Genomic DNA, 17,519 nt, shown 5'->3' with positions numbered 1-17,519 from the left:
CTAGGAAACTGGGAGTTTTCGTGTGCAACAATGGACACTGGCTACTGTAGATCACAACTCTGTCATTCTCTGATAACGAGTGATCTCTTCTTGTACTTTCGGTATGTTGATTCTTCGTATCGATAAAGTTCACTTCTTTCGCATCAGTCTTCTGATGAAGTTTGTCAAAATTTTGCTTCTTGCATCTTCTTTCTCTTCTGTCTCCTCGTCTTCAGCGATGAATTTCGAAAATCATGGTCTCACCTCAAATTTTGTGATCTCACTGCAACAGTGCTGATATAATTTCCTGGCAACTTCGACTCTGCACTCGCCTCTGCAAGCTTAAACGGGTTTTACTGTGTCAGTATTATAATTACCTCTTCACGTAGCATCTTCTGATTATTATAACGGAAAAATTACCGCCTTTCGCGAAGATAGCACAGTTTAGTACTAACTAAAAGAGGAGCCCATTCTGTCCTTCCTTACATAGCCGCGTTCAAGCTTCAACTAAATTCGCATAAATATATGGTGTTCTCTTTTGCACATTACACCGTTACTACTAAAAATGCATCTACTTTTCACAAAAAACGACTGATTTTTTTTTACCGGCACATCCCTTCCGTCCAACGTTGCACATCCCCCTCCCGGTATCAGCTATCTATCAGCAGTTGTCACTTCCCTTTTAACAGTTATTTTCTAGATAACATTCCTCCTGTCGGCTGAAAATAGTTTCTTTCTCATGCACATTACATAGAAATCGTACAGAACACGACACACAAACATTTATGTTACGTAGAACACGACAGCATAGAGACGGAATACATAGGAAACTTCACGTTTTATATATTACATAAAATTATAATTTCATGTACTGTTTATCATTGAAACTCTTTCGTTGTCATAAGAGAGCTGAGAATAACCCCTGTGACCGTTGCATAACGCACCTTCGGGTTCCAGAATTGTGGGAGACAAGGGAAGACACCCAAATACAGACTGAGACGAGGATTTTTCCATTCTCTAATAAATTTACACCAAGTAATACAATATATTTGTACCCTTCACTGTGATCTGTTAACTGTATAATGTACTAAAACAAATCCTGCTCGCCATCACTCTAATACTGAATCTGCATGTAATGAAATGAAACGACCGTACGGCATAACGCCCCCATTAGCGTTGTTCGGCCTGCTATCACTCCATCTGAAGCCACATTTGCGCATATTTGGGTTGAAGATGAGATCAAATGATTAGGACAACACAAACGTCCAACCCCCAAGCGAAGAAAATTTCCGACCGTTCAGGTTATCGAGCCCAAGAGACGGCAATCGAACGAAAGCTACGCTAAGCGCTACACACGAGCTGTGGATTGTATGTGATGCATGTATATCTAAAATTCTGATTCTTTCGCCATAGTTTCTGACATTTCATCACTTCTTGTACTGATGTCACCATGTCACTCATTAAATGAGTTTTATACTATTCAAGACGGGTTGAAAGAAATTCCAAACCCATAGCGCGTCTGGCTTGGCAGCTGTATTCGGATGTTGTTACTGCGGAGGTCGTCCGCGAAACGCGTTAGATGTCGCTTCGCGTTACGTCACGCTTCCTGTTTACAATTCTGACAGTATTTCGTAATAGAACGCCACCCGTGACAGACACATGCAATTTCCGGCTTCCGCGTGTTTCGCTCCTCCCCTGGACCGTTCTCTCCGCTATCCCTTACACTCCACCTCCCGCGCCATCCTCCCCCCCCCCCCTCTCTCTCTCTCTCTGTCTGTGTGTGTGTGTGTGTGTGTGTGTGTGTGTGTGCGTCAGGCTGCCCGAGGCACGGTCATTACTTACGGCTCCACCACAGAGGCTATTGTTCGCCGGCACTTCAGTGAGCGCGATGTACGCCGCGTGTCGCCGAAGTGCAAGGGCGCAGTTTATTATGCGTCCTTTCTTTCCCGCGCCAGGAAATACGGTGCACGGGGTTCCCAAACAGCTGACGCTTCGCCAAGAGACCCGACGCCTCTTGTAGCTCAGCGTTCTAGTCTCCCAGAAGGTACCAGACACTGTCGGCTTCCTGTCAGTTCACTATAAACGAATGAATCCACACCATATCTCCCTAGTTACGGGAAGGTTTCGAATCTGACGACACCTCAGTCTGTTGCTGTTCCACGCCGCCACCTAAATATATAAGTTGTCCTCTCCTCAGTTTCAAAGCGTCATAATTGCCCGAAACTATAGTAATAATTAACTACATGAAAAATGTCTAAGATAGTAATTATTTATGTATGACAGACCTCAGGAGATGACTTAAACACTACTTCCAAGTAATATCACTTCAGAGAAATACTTCACTTCAAAATCTCTTTCAAAAGTAAACATGTGATGCAACTGACATAAGAGCTCTGCAGCAACAAACTGGAGCAACTCAAACACCATCATAAATTGCATCATAAAAAAGTACTTGTGTATCCCATTTTATCTTTATTTCATTGATGTTATTGTTGTCTTCAGTCCTAAGGCTGGTTTGATGCAGCTCTCGATGCTACTCTATCCTGTGAAAGCCTCTTCATCTCCCAGTACCTACTACAACCTACATCCTTATGAATCTGCTTAGTATATTCATCTCTTGGTCTCTCTCTACGATTTTTACCCTCCACGCTGCCCTCCAATTGGTGACACCTTGATGCCTCAGAACATGTCCTACCAACCGATCCCTTCGTCTAGTCAAGTTGTGCCACAAATTCGTCTTCTCCCCAATACTGTTCAATACCTCCTCATTAGTTATGCGATTTACCCATCTAATCTTCAACATTCTTCTGTAGCACCACATTTCAAAAGCTTCTATTCTCTTCTTGTCGAAACTACTTATCTTCCATGTTTCACGTCCAAGCATGGCTGCACTCCATACAAATACTTTCAGAAATGACTTCCTTACACTTAAATCTATACTCGATGTTAACAAATTTCTCTTCTTCAGAAACGCTTTCCTTGCCATTGCCAGTCTACATTTTATATTCTCTCTACTTTAACCATCATCAGTTATTTTGCTCCCCAAATAGCAAAACTCCTTTACTACTTTAAGTGTCTCATTTCCTAATCTAATTTCCTCAGCATCACCCGACTTAATTCAACTACATTCCATTATCCGCGATTTGCTTTTGTTGATGTTCATCTTATATCCTCCTTTCAAGACACTGTCCATTCCGTTCAACTGCTCTTCCAAGACCTTTTGCTGTCTCTGACAGAATTACAATGTCATCGGCAAACCTCAAACTTTTTATTTCTTCTCCATGGATTTTAATACCTACTCCGCACTTTTCTTTTGTTTCCTTTACCGCTTGCTCAATTTACACATTGAATAACATTAGGGAGAGGCTACAACACTGTCTCACTCCCTTCCCAACCACTGCTTCCCTTTCATGTCCCTCGACTCATAATTCCCATCTGGTTTCTTTACTTTATTTCATACGGAACTATAACTGAGAAAACATGTGTGTAAACTATCCAATCGCGTAAATAGTGGGTAAGCTGTTTCTCTGAGTTACTAAGCTACGATTTGTTCGTAGCTTTTAATGGGGTGTGTTTCCTTTCCTGTCTTCCTACACTTCATTTCCTGTAGCTTGCTGTTCTACAGTTAAATCACGAAAAGTGCCGGGTTTATTGTTGACAGCAGATATGATCACCCTATTAATGTGCACCTGTTCAACTCTGTAATGTTATCAGCCGTTGTCTTTATTAACCCCAGCACATGTGAGCTATATTAATTCACTGAACCTTGATAATTCATGAATACATACAAGGGCCGTTTTTTTCCAACCTCCGATCACTTACTATAGAACCCACGCGAGCGGCAGTAAGTGGACATGAACTGTAGGCTACTGCGCAACTCTCGCGCTACACACTCCGTTATTGCCGACCTCAAGGCATCAGACTGCGTTGCTCCCATCAAGTGTGAACTATGAAATGTAATTCGGTTTCTGAAAGCAAAAGGGAATAGTGCAGCAGAAGTTCATCGGAGAATGAGCCGAGTGAACGGTGATAACCCCATGACTGATGGTGTTGTGCATGAATTGTGCCGAAAGTTTAAAGATTGCCGAAATGACGTGCATGATGAAGGGGGCCAAGGACGTAAGTCTGTCGTTACAGTCGACCCTGTTGAACGAGCTGACCCAATGGTTACAGAAAATCGTAGGTTCACCATAACTGCTTTGTCTATGGAAATTCCGGAAGTTTCAAGATCTGTCGTACACTATGTCTTACGGACCATTTAAACTACAAAAACTCTGTGCTCGTTGGGTTCCAAAAATGTTGACGGTTGCCCACAAAAGTCACCGAATGGCGTCAGCTTTGAATTTCCTTGACCGTTATCACGATCAAGGAGAGAACTTTTTGAAATCAATTGTTACTGGAGATGATGCTTCGATCCAATACGACACACGGGAAACAAAACGAAAACCGCTACAATGGATGCATCCAAATTCACCAAACAAACTAAAATAACTCAAACATTCAACATCAGAAAGGTTATGGCTTCTGTGCTTTGGGACCAAAAGGGGTGTTGTTTGTACAGTTTATGCAGTCCAGAACAACTATCAGTGCAGCTGTTTATTGTGAAACATTACGACGTTTCTGGAGTGCCATTCAAAATAAACGAAGACGAATGCTGACTTCAGGAACTGTGTTCATCCATGACAACACTCGTCCACACACTGCTGGCACAACCCAACTGCTCCTAGAACAATTTCAGTGGGACATTTCCGATCATCCGCCGTACAGTCCTGACCTGGCACCCTGTAATTTTCCCCTTTTTCCGTAACTGAAGACGTGGCTAGCAGGGCAGCACTTTCAACAAACGAAGATCTTCAAAACAACGTCAATGCCCATATAATACCATTGGCGGCAACATTTTTTTAAGAGGGTATTGCAAAGTTTGTCCACAAGTACGATAAATGTCTCCATTTTCTCGTGATTATGCTGAAAAGTAACCATAAATGTACAAAACATTTGGTAATAAAATAATTATTTTCTATGAACTTGTCTTTTATTTATAGCCTATCGGATGTTGGAAATAAAACGGCCCTCGTAATTTGCTATCGCAGGGGACATTATGCTAATATAGCGCTATACCACCACTAGCCGTAATAACGACCTCAAGTCAAGCATGAAGAGCCCAAAGGTTTATTCAGATATTACATATGCGGCTGAAGCCAATTGCGGATATTGAGGTCACATACAGTTACTGCACTGCTGAGTCACGTTAATGTGACCGGCCGGCCGGAGTGTCCGAGCGGTTCTAGGCATTACAGTCTGGAACCGCGCGACCACTACGGTCGCCGGTTCGAATCCTGCCTCGGGCGTGGATGTGTGTGATGTCCTTAGGTTAGCTAGGTTTAAGTAGTTCTACGGTTTAGGGGACTGATGACCTCAGATGTTAAGTCTCATAGTGCTCTGAGCCATTTGAACCTTTTGATGTGACCACCTGTCATAAGCCTGAACTTTTGCATCGTGGACCGCTGCGAGACCTACAGGAAGAGAGTCAGTGGCGTTCGAAAATACCGACAGGGATATGGAGCCACGCCGACTCCAGCTGCCGTGGCCAGCTACACTAGGTACAGCGACTGGACGTCCACTGAGGGGCGACAAGTGGTCTTTTCAAGTGAATCATGTTTCTCACTCCAAGGGACAAATGGCCTTGGCGAGGAAGCGTGAATCATCTGAAACGTATCCCTGCAACAACGTTATTTTCGTGACAGCCCATGAGTGATCTGGTCATTCTAAAAAGCACAATGGATCAACGCAAGTGTGCATCTATTCTTGGGTGCCATGTCCACTCCTACATTCATTTTATTTTTTCCTCAGCATGACAGCATCTACCAGCAGGACAATGTAATATGTCACATAGCTCGCAACATACATGATGGTATCGAAGAACATAAGGACGAGTTTACCAAACACCCCTGACCTCCGAGCTTTCGGATTCAAATATATTCAAAAATCTGTGGGACCACGTCGATCGGAATGTGTGAGCCATGGATACTCAATGGAGAAACCAAGTGCAGCTCGCCACGGCACTGCAGTCAGCATGGCTCCATATCCCTGTCGCTATAAAGCTGGGTTAATTTTGTGCGTAAGTGCCACAATTACACATTAAACTGCCAATTTAATTTTGACATCTCGGCTGAGCAATTTAGCATATTCGTGAAATGACAGAGCTCCCCATAAGAGCATGAAAATTAGAAGACAGCAGCGTCGTGTAGTGGCTTATAAAATGAAAAATATTAGGAGTGACCAAATTAAGCATGAAGTTTTGGGTGATGCGCCTCACAGACACATACTGATAATGAAATTCATCGACCTATGAAAGGAAACAAAGGGTCTCTGTAATAATCTACTTTATTACTAAAAGACGTCGAACTGCTTTAGTCATTCAATCAAGAATACAGTCATTTATCAAGTGGACAGGAGACTGGAAAAGGTGGGTAGATTCGGGATATAAAATGGTTCAAATGGCTCTGAGCACTATGGGACTTAAAATCTGAGGTCATCAGTCCCCTAGAACTTAGAACTACTTAAACCTAACTAACCTAAGGACATCCGCCCGAGGCAGGATTCGAACCGGCGACCGTAGCGGTCGCGCCGTTCCAGACTGAAGCTCATAGAATCACTCGGCCACTCCGGCCGGCGATGCGGGATAGAAACGATATAAAACAGTGTTGCCAATAAGGCCAATGATTGTGGAAAAAAGTTAATGAATTAAAGAAGGGTCCCGAAAAATTAGGAACAAACATCAGTACCTTGCGTAAGATTATGATGGGTTCATCTAGCTGGCTGTGATTATAAGATCAGCAAAACGAAAAACTGATGCGAAATAAACGATTTTTCACCCTCCTCGCTCTGTGAATGAAAATACATCCCGTGATTACGACTCTAAATATGTACTACAGCAGAATATTGCCGCGGTAGTGGCTGAGTATTCTAAGATAGCACCAGCATTTGAGTTCTGCTCTCAGTCAGACACATCTCGCTCTGCACCTGTAAGACGTTCCTAGAAGAACTTGTGTCTACAGCACCCCCGAAGCAACTGTATTCGATGCCACCCTGAGTGTCCTTACTCTCCTCTACAAGCCTTAGCTGGTTCTGCCAGCATCAATATGCCGCCGGACAACTGCGACAGACCTTATGAGTTATGACCAACTATAATTTAATACGATATTTCAGTGTCTCTGTTATTCCTATCTACGACGCAATGTTCCTTTGGACATGCAATCCTACGCAGACCAAGAGACTTTCAAGTAAAATGTCTCATCTAAACGGGAATATAAATAATGGTTGTCCGAATACAAGTTGTTGACACATTGTTGACGACGTATGGAAGTCTAAGCATAGCCGTGAGAAGTCTACGGACAGGCAAATTATAAGCTACCGCTAGCGATAAGCGGAAAAACTAGGGTTTGAGCCCCAGTGCGGTACAAAATTTTCATTGTCGTCATTCCATTCTGCAGCTGATGGTTGTCAGTAAGGTAATTTAATAAACGTACAAATAAACGTCCTACTTTTATGGATTTTGCCATGCTGAACCAATGATGCATTTTATTCTTTGGTGTGGGCAGGAAGGCAGAAAATATCACACATTATGTAACAGATTTCTATTAATGGCCGACGAGAAGGCATTCATGTGCTTACGTGTGGGACATTCCCCCTGCTAACAATTACTATCAGCCAATCATAGAACTCCTTACGTAAATTTGTCAAATATTCCAGCTCGCCTTCTGGCCATAACGCTCGATCCGTCCTTATTAAATTTGAACAGATAATCCAGGTGACCTCCTGTAGGGATAACACAAGGTCTGTCCTTACTTAAATTTGAACAAATATTGCAGATGACCTCCACTGAACGTACTGGCTGGTCCACCGTCGGAGCTATGTATTGTCTCCTGTCCTTCAGATATATAAGTCTGATAAAATGGATTCTCTTTGCCTCATGCACATTGAAGCTTAACGTTAGGTTCTCTGCCCCCGCTAGCTGCTCCTGATCTGCTCGACGGCCAGACTCCTTTCCTCTGCATTTTACCTGCACAACACTCCACTCTGCCGTTCAATAGAAATAGCTTTACAACGCATGCGGTTCCCCCAAGTGATTATCCGCTGTCGCCAGCCTGTTAAAGGCCACAAGACTGTCGTAATTACAAGGCTTCTTCAATATACCAAAAGAAAAGACATTAAAACCATAATGTGTGTAAGCTGATAGTCAATGAATAAATATTTGGGTGACGTAAAATCTCTACATATATCATTCAAACATGGCAAACAACATGACCGAAAATATAGAAGGTCATCGTTCATAGTTAAAAATACATTGTCCTTAAGGTGGAAAGTAGTGAATAAAAAGCTGAGTGAATGAAAACATCCCAAACCATGTTTCACCGCCTCACTCTGCACTTGCCGATGGTTGCTGTAGGTCTCATGGGTGGCTGCATGTTGTGCTGAATATTGTTGGTGCATCCTTGTTACATGACACTAGTTGTTTTCCACCACTCACCTCGTTATTCATTGGTCAGTCGCCTATGGACATTATGGTTTTAACTATGAAGGTTTGGCCTCCTATATTTTCCGACACATTATTTATCATGTTTTGGTGTTTATGTGCACCTCAACATGAAGCTATACATCACGAATCCAGTAGTGCCTTTACAGAATTGGTTCAAAATAGGACAGTTTACGAAGCTCTTGCCAAAATTATTGCACTTCTAATTTAATTCTAGTTATTGCCAAAAAATTAACTGTTACAGCTGAGGATGATCCTACCAAAGACTCGTTTGTGAAGAAATGTAATCATTGCCAGCTGTTATTATTGCTTGCAATTTTCAGGCAGCGTTAGTGGTTTGACTTGATTGACTAGTGTGATATGCAAACTAGATTTTACAGAAGATCAAATGACAGTTCCTGGGAAAAGCTGCCTCATAACACAATGTAAGTTCGCCAAAGCAGAGCCCTATATAATGTGATCCTAGGTACAGACACAAAGATTAACGAACGGACACTGCCTGTGCAGTTCAAACATTAAAATTCTGGAGCGACCAAGAACAAAATCGAACGGAACTTTTCAGCACAGTACACTTTTTCTACAGCTGCCGGAAAAACTCTTCAAGGTCATCCCATTTGCTACCTCCTCGACAATGGTTGCATTATCTGCCGTCACCTTCGATATTCCCAACGACCTTTCGCCAGAAACGAGAAAACCTCCAACTGAGGACATTGAAGATTTTACTGTGCCACGATTATTACTGCACAGTTTCCAGCGATATTATGCCAATCTTACAATTGTGGCCTCTATTGCCCGTAAGTTGTTAAAATTTGCTGTGTCTGTATGATGGCTTTAGGGGAGTCCATTTCTCATTTGAGTTTGTAAGTACCCTGGAAAATGAACCACTGCCTGCTGTCTGTCGTGAAGACAGGTACACTGACGAACTAGTGTGAGTGTGTGTTGTGTGTGTGTGTGTGTGTGTGTGTGTGTGTGTGTGTGTGGTGGATACCTGAGCGTTTCAATAAGCAGACCTGTTCTGTGCTGCCCACAGGCTGTGGCCAACGTATGCGAGCGCGCACAACAACCTGGGGACGCTGCTGCGTGCCGACGAGGCGGAGGCGCACTTCCTGGCCGCCATACGGCACGCGCCCGGCCACGTGCACGCCCACTACAACCTGGGACAGCTCTACCGGTGAGTGCCGCGCCTGTTAGCGGGAGCAGGAACTGCCAAATTACTACATTCTGCTTGTGTTACTGATTGGGTGAAAGGCATAAGTGTAAAATTATGTAATGGAGCAGCTTGGGACTACGGAATTCGTAGATTCGCCGGCGACCCATGTGGGCTGGCGAAGTCGTGTTCCCTCTGGGCGGAGGTGGTGCTTGGGTTACGTATTCCTGAAAGGGGGGGGGGGGCAAGTGATACGTTGTGATCAACCAGGTTACTTACTGTAAAGTGTATCTCGGCTCGAAATGAGGTTACTGATCGTTATTTAGATTGATTTGATAGTGTAGGAGAGCAGAGACTTAATTGGAGCCAGACGAAACACGGTTCCGGTTACACCCGCGGAGCTGTAAGGCACGTAATTTGTCTCGCGTTATGCAAATCACCAAGTGTGCTTGGGTTCTGGCTGCAGCCGCGATTGGAACATCGTATGACGTGCTTCAGAAACTTTGACTTATGGACGAAAGGAACGTTTCACGGTTACGAAAACTCACTGTGAGTTTAAGTGCGAATCAGTGGAGGGAAGGAGACGATCATATCCAGAAACGCTATTGACCAAGTACGGACAACTAGAAATTTCAACAGACAGGAGAAATTTTCAACTGCTTCCTTCTTGGACCGATTTGGCATCGCACAATTAAATAGACATTCACTTCTTTCTACTCGGAAATGGATTAGGAAAGGGAATGACAGTGACATAAAGTGCTCTGAACAGTGGCCAGACCAGTACAATGTTGCAAAGGGGCCGCCCCTACTTGCTGTCGCCGATTTCGTCCAATCTTACGGCTTATGTAATGTTTGGCCAGCAATGAAAGTGACTGAAGTCTGAGAGCTAGAACGCCACAGTTTTGGCACCAAACTATTATTTTTGGTGTGGGTAGGACGAGGTGTGAGCCATTTATCTTAGAATCCAAGCAACGGATGGCACCACGGAAAGAGCACGGAACGGTAATCCAAGGGCCGTTGCGTCCAGTCTCTAGCGAGATCTTATTTATATTTTTTTAATTTTTGCGTTAGTTACACTGCAAATAAGCCTTAATTTTCCCAATAATTCATTTCTTAGTATCTTCACAAAAGGTATAAAAGGAAAGGTAAATGAAAATTTCGGATAGAAAATAAATATTCACGAACGTATTTTAATTACAGCGTCCATGACGACTCGGCAAATAACTTTCGAAGAAGGGATTGTGAAACGTCCCCTTAGAAAAATTTCTGAATTACTGTGCTGATAAACCTCACATTATTTGCTTTTCAAACAGCTGAGCAAAACTGAACGTACTCAAACATTCGCTAAAGTGACACACAATACTTTTAGCGCAACGCAATCTCACTTTCAAAAATCCCTACAAAATAATGGCCCTGACTAACATTAACCTATACCTTTCACAAATCACTTACCTCACCAAAAATCTCTGTTACTCGAACTACTGCAATACAGTGACCGCCACTACTGCCAGCTAAATAAAAGATTCAAACTACTGAAGGCACTAACTACTGATAGGCATATTCAGCAAATGAAAGTTTTTGATAGAGAACAAACAATGTATTTACCTCAATAGTGTTCAAAAGTCATAATGTATATAGCAGTTCATGACATCCAGTCTTACAAATTTCAAAACTCCGCCATTTCTCTCCCCACATCCACCACTGCTGGCGGCTCACCTCCAACTGCCTGACGCTACGCACTATTCACATCCATCTGCCCAACACTACAATGGCAGACAACAATTCAAACTAGCAACAGACTGCACACAGCACAGCCAGTGATTTTCATACAGAGCGCTACGTGGTGTTACCAATATAAGAACCTAAACAACCTACTTACATAGCCCCCATGCTCCCCACAAAAAATTTTACAAATTGTTTTGGGCACTGGCCAATACATATGTGGTAAAATTTTTTCACAATTACAATAACAAAGAATTCAAATGCACACACTTGTTGATACAATGTTGGTCAAAAGCTAAAATTTTCTCACAGTCCATAAAGACAGTCCTGATCGTTCATCACAGTAAAATTGCAGTGTTTTTCTCAAAGTCTGAGCAGTAAAAGAAAATGCACACAGAAGTAGTGGATTTCCATGCAGTCTTGAAGAAGTAGTGTTGTCCTTCCAATGGAAGGACAGTGCTGACTCTTGACATGCAGACAGGTAATGGGCCACAACAAAGCAAACCCACAGCAAAGTCAGTCGAAGTTTTGAAGAATATTGGTAGGTAGGTCATCACAGAGCAGACCCACTGCAGTCCTGGTAGAGATTATGGTATTGGTGGAACGTCAGAGGTGCAGACTCACTTCAGTCCTTTTTGAAATAAGGGTATTGGTGGGCCATGAAAGATTCAGACCCACTGTAGTCCTTGTAGAGACGGCCAGCAACCATCTGTTGCGACTGTGCAGGTGCACAATCACCATCGAAGAGTCTTGCGGAGAATATAGCAAGTCCATAAACCACCACTTGTGCACTCACAAAATTTTTTTTTGGAATGTCCTAAGAATCAGCAATGCTGTTATCCAGTCCCTTGCTGAATTATCAACACACGTGCATACACTAATAGTCCCAACATCTCACATACTGTGAATATATTATGACCAACAGAAACGTGTGCAGTGAAATGATACTTAATTTGAACTGGTGTCTATACAATTATAAATTTACAATATAAGAATACAATTACAAAGGTACAAAATACACCATTAAAAACATAAGAATACAGATAACATTTGTAGTAATAGGGGCTTCACAAAAGAATAGAAATAAACATATACATCAGTGTTACAGGAATTATGACATAAGTAAATACATAAAAGATCAGAATAATTATTGAAACATCAACTTCACACATGAGCATTAAAACAGAAGAGAATTAATAGTGTCTAACATCTTTACAAAGTAAATAACATACTATTAATGCAAATTATATTTGAGGATAACAGTATTCCTCATCATAGTTCATGTAGCTGAGTATTAGAAAAATTCTACAACATAAGTCTTATCAGATAAACATATAAAGAAAGGAAGAACATAAATACACAAGGGTACACAAACACATAGTGGGATAACACAAGGAAAGGACAGGGTTTGTTTTACTGCAGTATTTTGCAAACAAAACTTTCTTTACTTCTCGGAGATCTCCCTTCGTTCTTCATTATTTCCAAAAAGTCCTATCTATACCTGCTTTCTGTACTTTTCTCGTATAACCTCTCAGTGCATTTCTTCAAATTCATCGCAACTCATTCTCTTATAGGCTACCCCCTCTTAAGCTAACTTAAATCTACTGAGCTCAGATGCATAAACTAAGGGACGAAGCAATGCAGCAGCACAAAACAATTAACACAAACAGCAATGACAAAAAAAAAAAAATGAAAACTGGCAAAGCAATTGCAATATTACAACTAATATAAGGCACTGTGCAGGAAAAATAAATCCGTAGTAAAACTGGCTTTACAGCATAATACAAAGTCAAATTCAGTAACATTATACCTGTCAAACAGCAGCAGCAAATGCAATAACTTATATCTAAACATGACAAAGCTCAAGCAGAAAAAATGTTACAGTAAAAATGGCCATGTTTAATACCTATGTCACATCTTAACACTAGAGTGATGCATCAGTGTAAGTTGCTCTAGCAGACAAGTTACCAAGTCACTGACAAAAATTATGTATGCAGTTCCTGTGAAGTGGAAATGTCTTTTTGTGCTCCCTCATTTTTTTGGAGTACATCCATCACAAAGTTATTTTTTATTGGATCTGTAGGCATAAAATATTTATATTAGTACATCTATAAAATTTTATTTTAACCAATACTGCAGTGCAGCTAGGAACTAGATATTAAACAAAATAGGCAAAGCAAGGCGTGAAACGTCATTCACTAGCCATATGGCATTGCATAATGCAGTAAACAATCTTTCAACTAGCAAGACAATAGACATGAAATGTTTCTCATCATTTCATTTCAGTAAATATCATAAATTAAGAACTCTACAATGTAATCATGTTTTCAAGTTTGAGGGTGTCGTATTTATGATGCTTTCTACAAAGGAATGTCAATAGCGAGGATAATGGCCTCTTTTTTTTTCTTCTCCACCTGTGCCTCTGAGAGGTACACACAAATGGCTTTTTTCCAGGCATCTGTCGCACAGCTGGGTGCCCACAACGCATTACGTGAGGGTGGTCACTTAACTTTTTATCGAAATATTTACGACAGCAGTTTCCGCCACAGTGACGGTCACATATAAAAATATTTCACTGGTCGAGAATTTGCGTTGCAAATGTGTAGAAACAAAATCCTATGAATATAACAGTGTTCAAAAAGTTTTCGTCAGCATTGTGATACATTCACGCATTTACACACATTTCATAACTCTTAAAGTACAATTCTTGGTTTCCAACATCCTTTTACACAAATCAGAGTCCCTAAACATTACTCATTATTCATATATGTATTCGTCAACACTTCTTCAATATTTCATCATAATAAATACGTAGCATAATCAAATTCCTCATATACGGTAGCATCATCTTATTGATCATAAACATACCTCAACAGCATAATACACGTCGTCGTCTTAAAAATAACATCATAACACCTCAGTCAAATCTCAAAAATGTCATAGCTTCCTCCAACAATTTCAAACCCTAAAAAATATTCTCTGCTCATTTCAATAGTGTCATCTACCTCAAATGTACTTTAAAAATCATGCTCCCTTACCAAATACATCATTCCACACTCTCATAGTATCACAATGGTTCCGAAAAAATATGAACAGTTCACAAAGTGCAGACAAAATACAATTTCATAAGTGTGAAGTTACCCAACTGTGTAACTGCGTAAACATGTGTCACTGAGGTAGTAAAAAAATGTTTGTTTCTCTGTTAAGTAATCAGATAGCTGTGTAATTTATGTGTTAGAGAAATATGGTAACGATGTGTAAAGTTGTATAAGCAAATACCATATTAGCTAGGGCTCCTTGTGCTTGCCAAACACATGGTACACAAAGTAGGCGTGTAGCCCCTGAGGATTCATTTACTTGTACCCTCAGGTGTTACAGATTACAGCAATGGAATGAAATGTGTCACGGAAAACCTTTGTATCATTGTACTTTAAATATCCTTAAAAATAAATGATTTAAGTACAAAATTAATCACTCAAATACGTGTACTGTAGCGCTAAACTGTGCGTCTTGTTGTAAGATAATCTCTGTGGAAGTGTCGTAGTTATCGTCCTCCGAAAGCTAAGTTATGCAGAAGCCAATGTACGTACCTCATGATAAACAAAAGTGAAATGCTTTGCGTATAGATATCTTAGATATTACTCTTATTGCCGTGATGAAGAAAGTACTGTGCTGTAACGTATTGTTGTGCTACGGAAAAGGCTGTCTCAGTGTAGCTATACCACAAAAGTCACTACTAAAACATGTTTTACTTTCCAGAAGAATTCAGAAAAACTGTGCAGATATAAAACAGATACACCGCAAAAGCAACATTGTAAATTGTCACTCATTAGTAGCGTCGTGATAAAATCGTGTAGCTGTCACATAAACTAACCACTGTGTCATCTGGTATCTCACAGAAAGTACTTTAAATCCAGAATGTATTTTCAAGTAAACTAAAATGTTGCATTAAAATCCCATTAGTAGTACTGGTAAATGTTCTAAGTACGTGAGCCTTATAGTCGTTACGTAATCGTGCAACTAACAAGCAAGAATGTACACACACAATAACACTGTGTTGTCTGTTCACAATAACAATGCATTCGTAATTTATTTTTAAATAAGTTCTCTTGGTTCTTGACTGGATATTTAACTTCAAACATTGTTGCATGTTAACAGATTCTAAGTCTGACAAAGCATACTAGCAATGTAAAGTGAAAAGTTATATGGCAAAGACAAAGTTAAAAAGCAGATTATCTTTCAATTAACGGTTTTACATATGAAATGTGGTGTAAACCTTTACTCTCCCTAGTACGCAGAGTTTCAACTTCAACACAATTATCATGTGGTATACGTCGGATTCTGTAAGGTCCATTGTAAACTAGAAAGAATTTGTGACTCAAGTGTTTCTTCTTATGTGACAATGAATGAGCTTTAATGAGAACTTTCTGACCAATATATAATTTCTTTGCACTTGCTTTACCATTTAGTTTTCTCCTTTTGTCTGCTGCAGATTTTATATTTATAATAGCCAAATCAATTATGTCTTTGTGTGGAAGTTAACGTGTATTCAGGAAAGGTGCAAGCTCTCTGATTCTGTTCGGTGGTTCTTCATTCTTCAGTACAAGAGTAGGTGGTAAAGCAGTGGAGTCATGAGGCATTTCATTCAGCACGTTTTGAAATAAGTGTAAATATCTGTCCCAATGCTGATGCTTTCTGTGACAATAAAGTCTGCAAAGCTTATTGATTTCTTTCACAATCCGTTCGGAGGGGTTACAGTGTGGTGAGTTCAATGAAATAAAAACAGGTTTGATTTTATGATTCCAAAGCATGCGTGACCAAACAGCAGATCTGAATTGCGGTCCGATATCTGAAATGACTTTACTAACGTGTCCAACTTCACGTAAGAAATTTTTAACAAAGGCGTTGGATACAGACCGTCCAGTGGCTTTACGTAACGGTGTGAAAGAAACAAATTTTGAAGTAAGTTCAACAGCGACTAGAACGTACGAAAATCCATTAGATGTTCTGACAAGAGGTCCCAAGAGATCAACAGCAGCAAATTCTTTTAATTTAGAAGGAATGATAGGAAACGGCGGAGCACGATGGGAGATAGTAGATGGTTTCGCCTTTTGACAAAGTTTGCAAATAGACAAGCCTCTTCGAATTCTCTTTTCCATATTGTTAAAATAACAAGTCGTTCGAAGAATATGATAACATTTTCGTGGGCCAAAATGTGCATAGCTGAAATGAATGTACCAAATGAGCTTATTAACAAAATCGTCAGAAATGCAAAGTACCCATAGCTTGTGATCAACAGTGCAGCGTTTGAACAGTATGTTGTTTCTAATCAGATAATAATGCCGAATCTGTGTGTGTGTCTTTTGATGCCATTTGCTCTTGATGTCTTTCCAAATAGGATCTTTACCTTGTTCACGAGCAATGTCCTTTAAAGATGTGGTGATGAAGTTTTCAAAGGCGACTTTCTGAATGTAAAGACTACTGAAATTTTTCTCGAGGTTGCCTTCTGTGTTACTTTTCTCAGGCCCAGCCGGTGCGCGTGACAGTGCGTCCGCAACAATGTTCTCCTTGCCGGGAATGTAGACTATTGTGAAGTGGAATTCCTGCAAAAACAATGCCCAAAGTTTTGACCTGTCATGATTTAATTTTGAAAACATAAGATATTATAATGCACGATGATCTCTGTATACTTTTACGTGCTTACCAGAAAGAAAGAAACGGAATTTGTTAAATGCCCAAACGATAGCTAAAGCTTCTAATTCAGTAACGGAATAACTTTTTTCAGATTTTGTTAGCACTCGGCTAGCAAAAGCAATGGTTTTCTGAATGGTAGTGTCATTTTCTATGGCTTCTTGAAATAAATGGGCACCAAGACCGACTTCAGAAGAATCCGTGCTGAGGCAGAAATCTTGTGATAGATCTGGATGAGCTAGTATTGGCGCGTTAAGTAACGCTTCTTTCAAAGAATTGAATTCCAACTGTGCTTGTTCGTCCCAGTTCCAAATAGTATTTTTTCCAGTGAGAGAACAAAGTTTTGGTGTAACAAGAATTTGCATATTCAGAAAACGACGGTAAAAATTTACGAGGCCTAGAAAACTGCGGACTTGTTTTTTTTGTGGATGGAACTGGAATGGC

The 17,519-nt window shown here is 40.7% G+C and overlaps 1 protein-coding gene across 1 annotated transcript in view; it reads left to right on the top strand.

Moving 5' to 3' along the window:
* The window catches only part of LOC126412939 (protein O-mannosyl-transferase TMTC1-like), a 685,657-nt gene that overhangs the window by 589,628 nt on the left and 78,510 nt on the right, over positions 1-17,519 (top strand). The window contains exon 13 of the mRNA XM_050082830.1: positions 9,546-9,686. Within this exon, the coding sequence (XP_049938787.1) occupies positions 9,546-9,686 (141 nt within the window). The remainder of the gene's footprint in view (positions 1-9,545; positions 9,687-17,519) is intronic.

The sequence above is a fragment of the Schistocerca serialis genome, chromosome 7, assembly GCF_023864345.2.
Source record: "Schistocerca serialis cubense isolate TAMUIC-IGC-003099 chromosome 7, iqSchSeri2.2, whole genome shotgun sequence".
Taxonomy (NCBI): Eukaryota; Metazoa; Arthropoda; class Insecta; order Orthoptera; family Acrididae; genus Schistocerca; species Schistocerca serialis.
The sequence above is the reverse complement of the archived record's forward strand: the minus strand, read 5'-3'. Positions and strand labels throughout refer to the sequence as shown.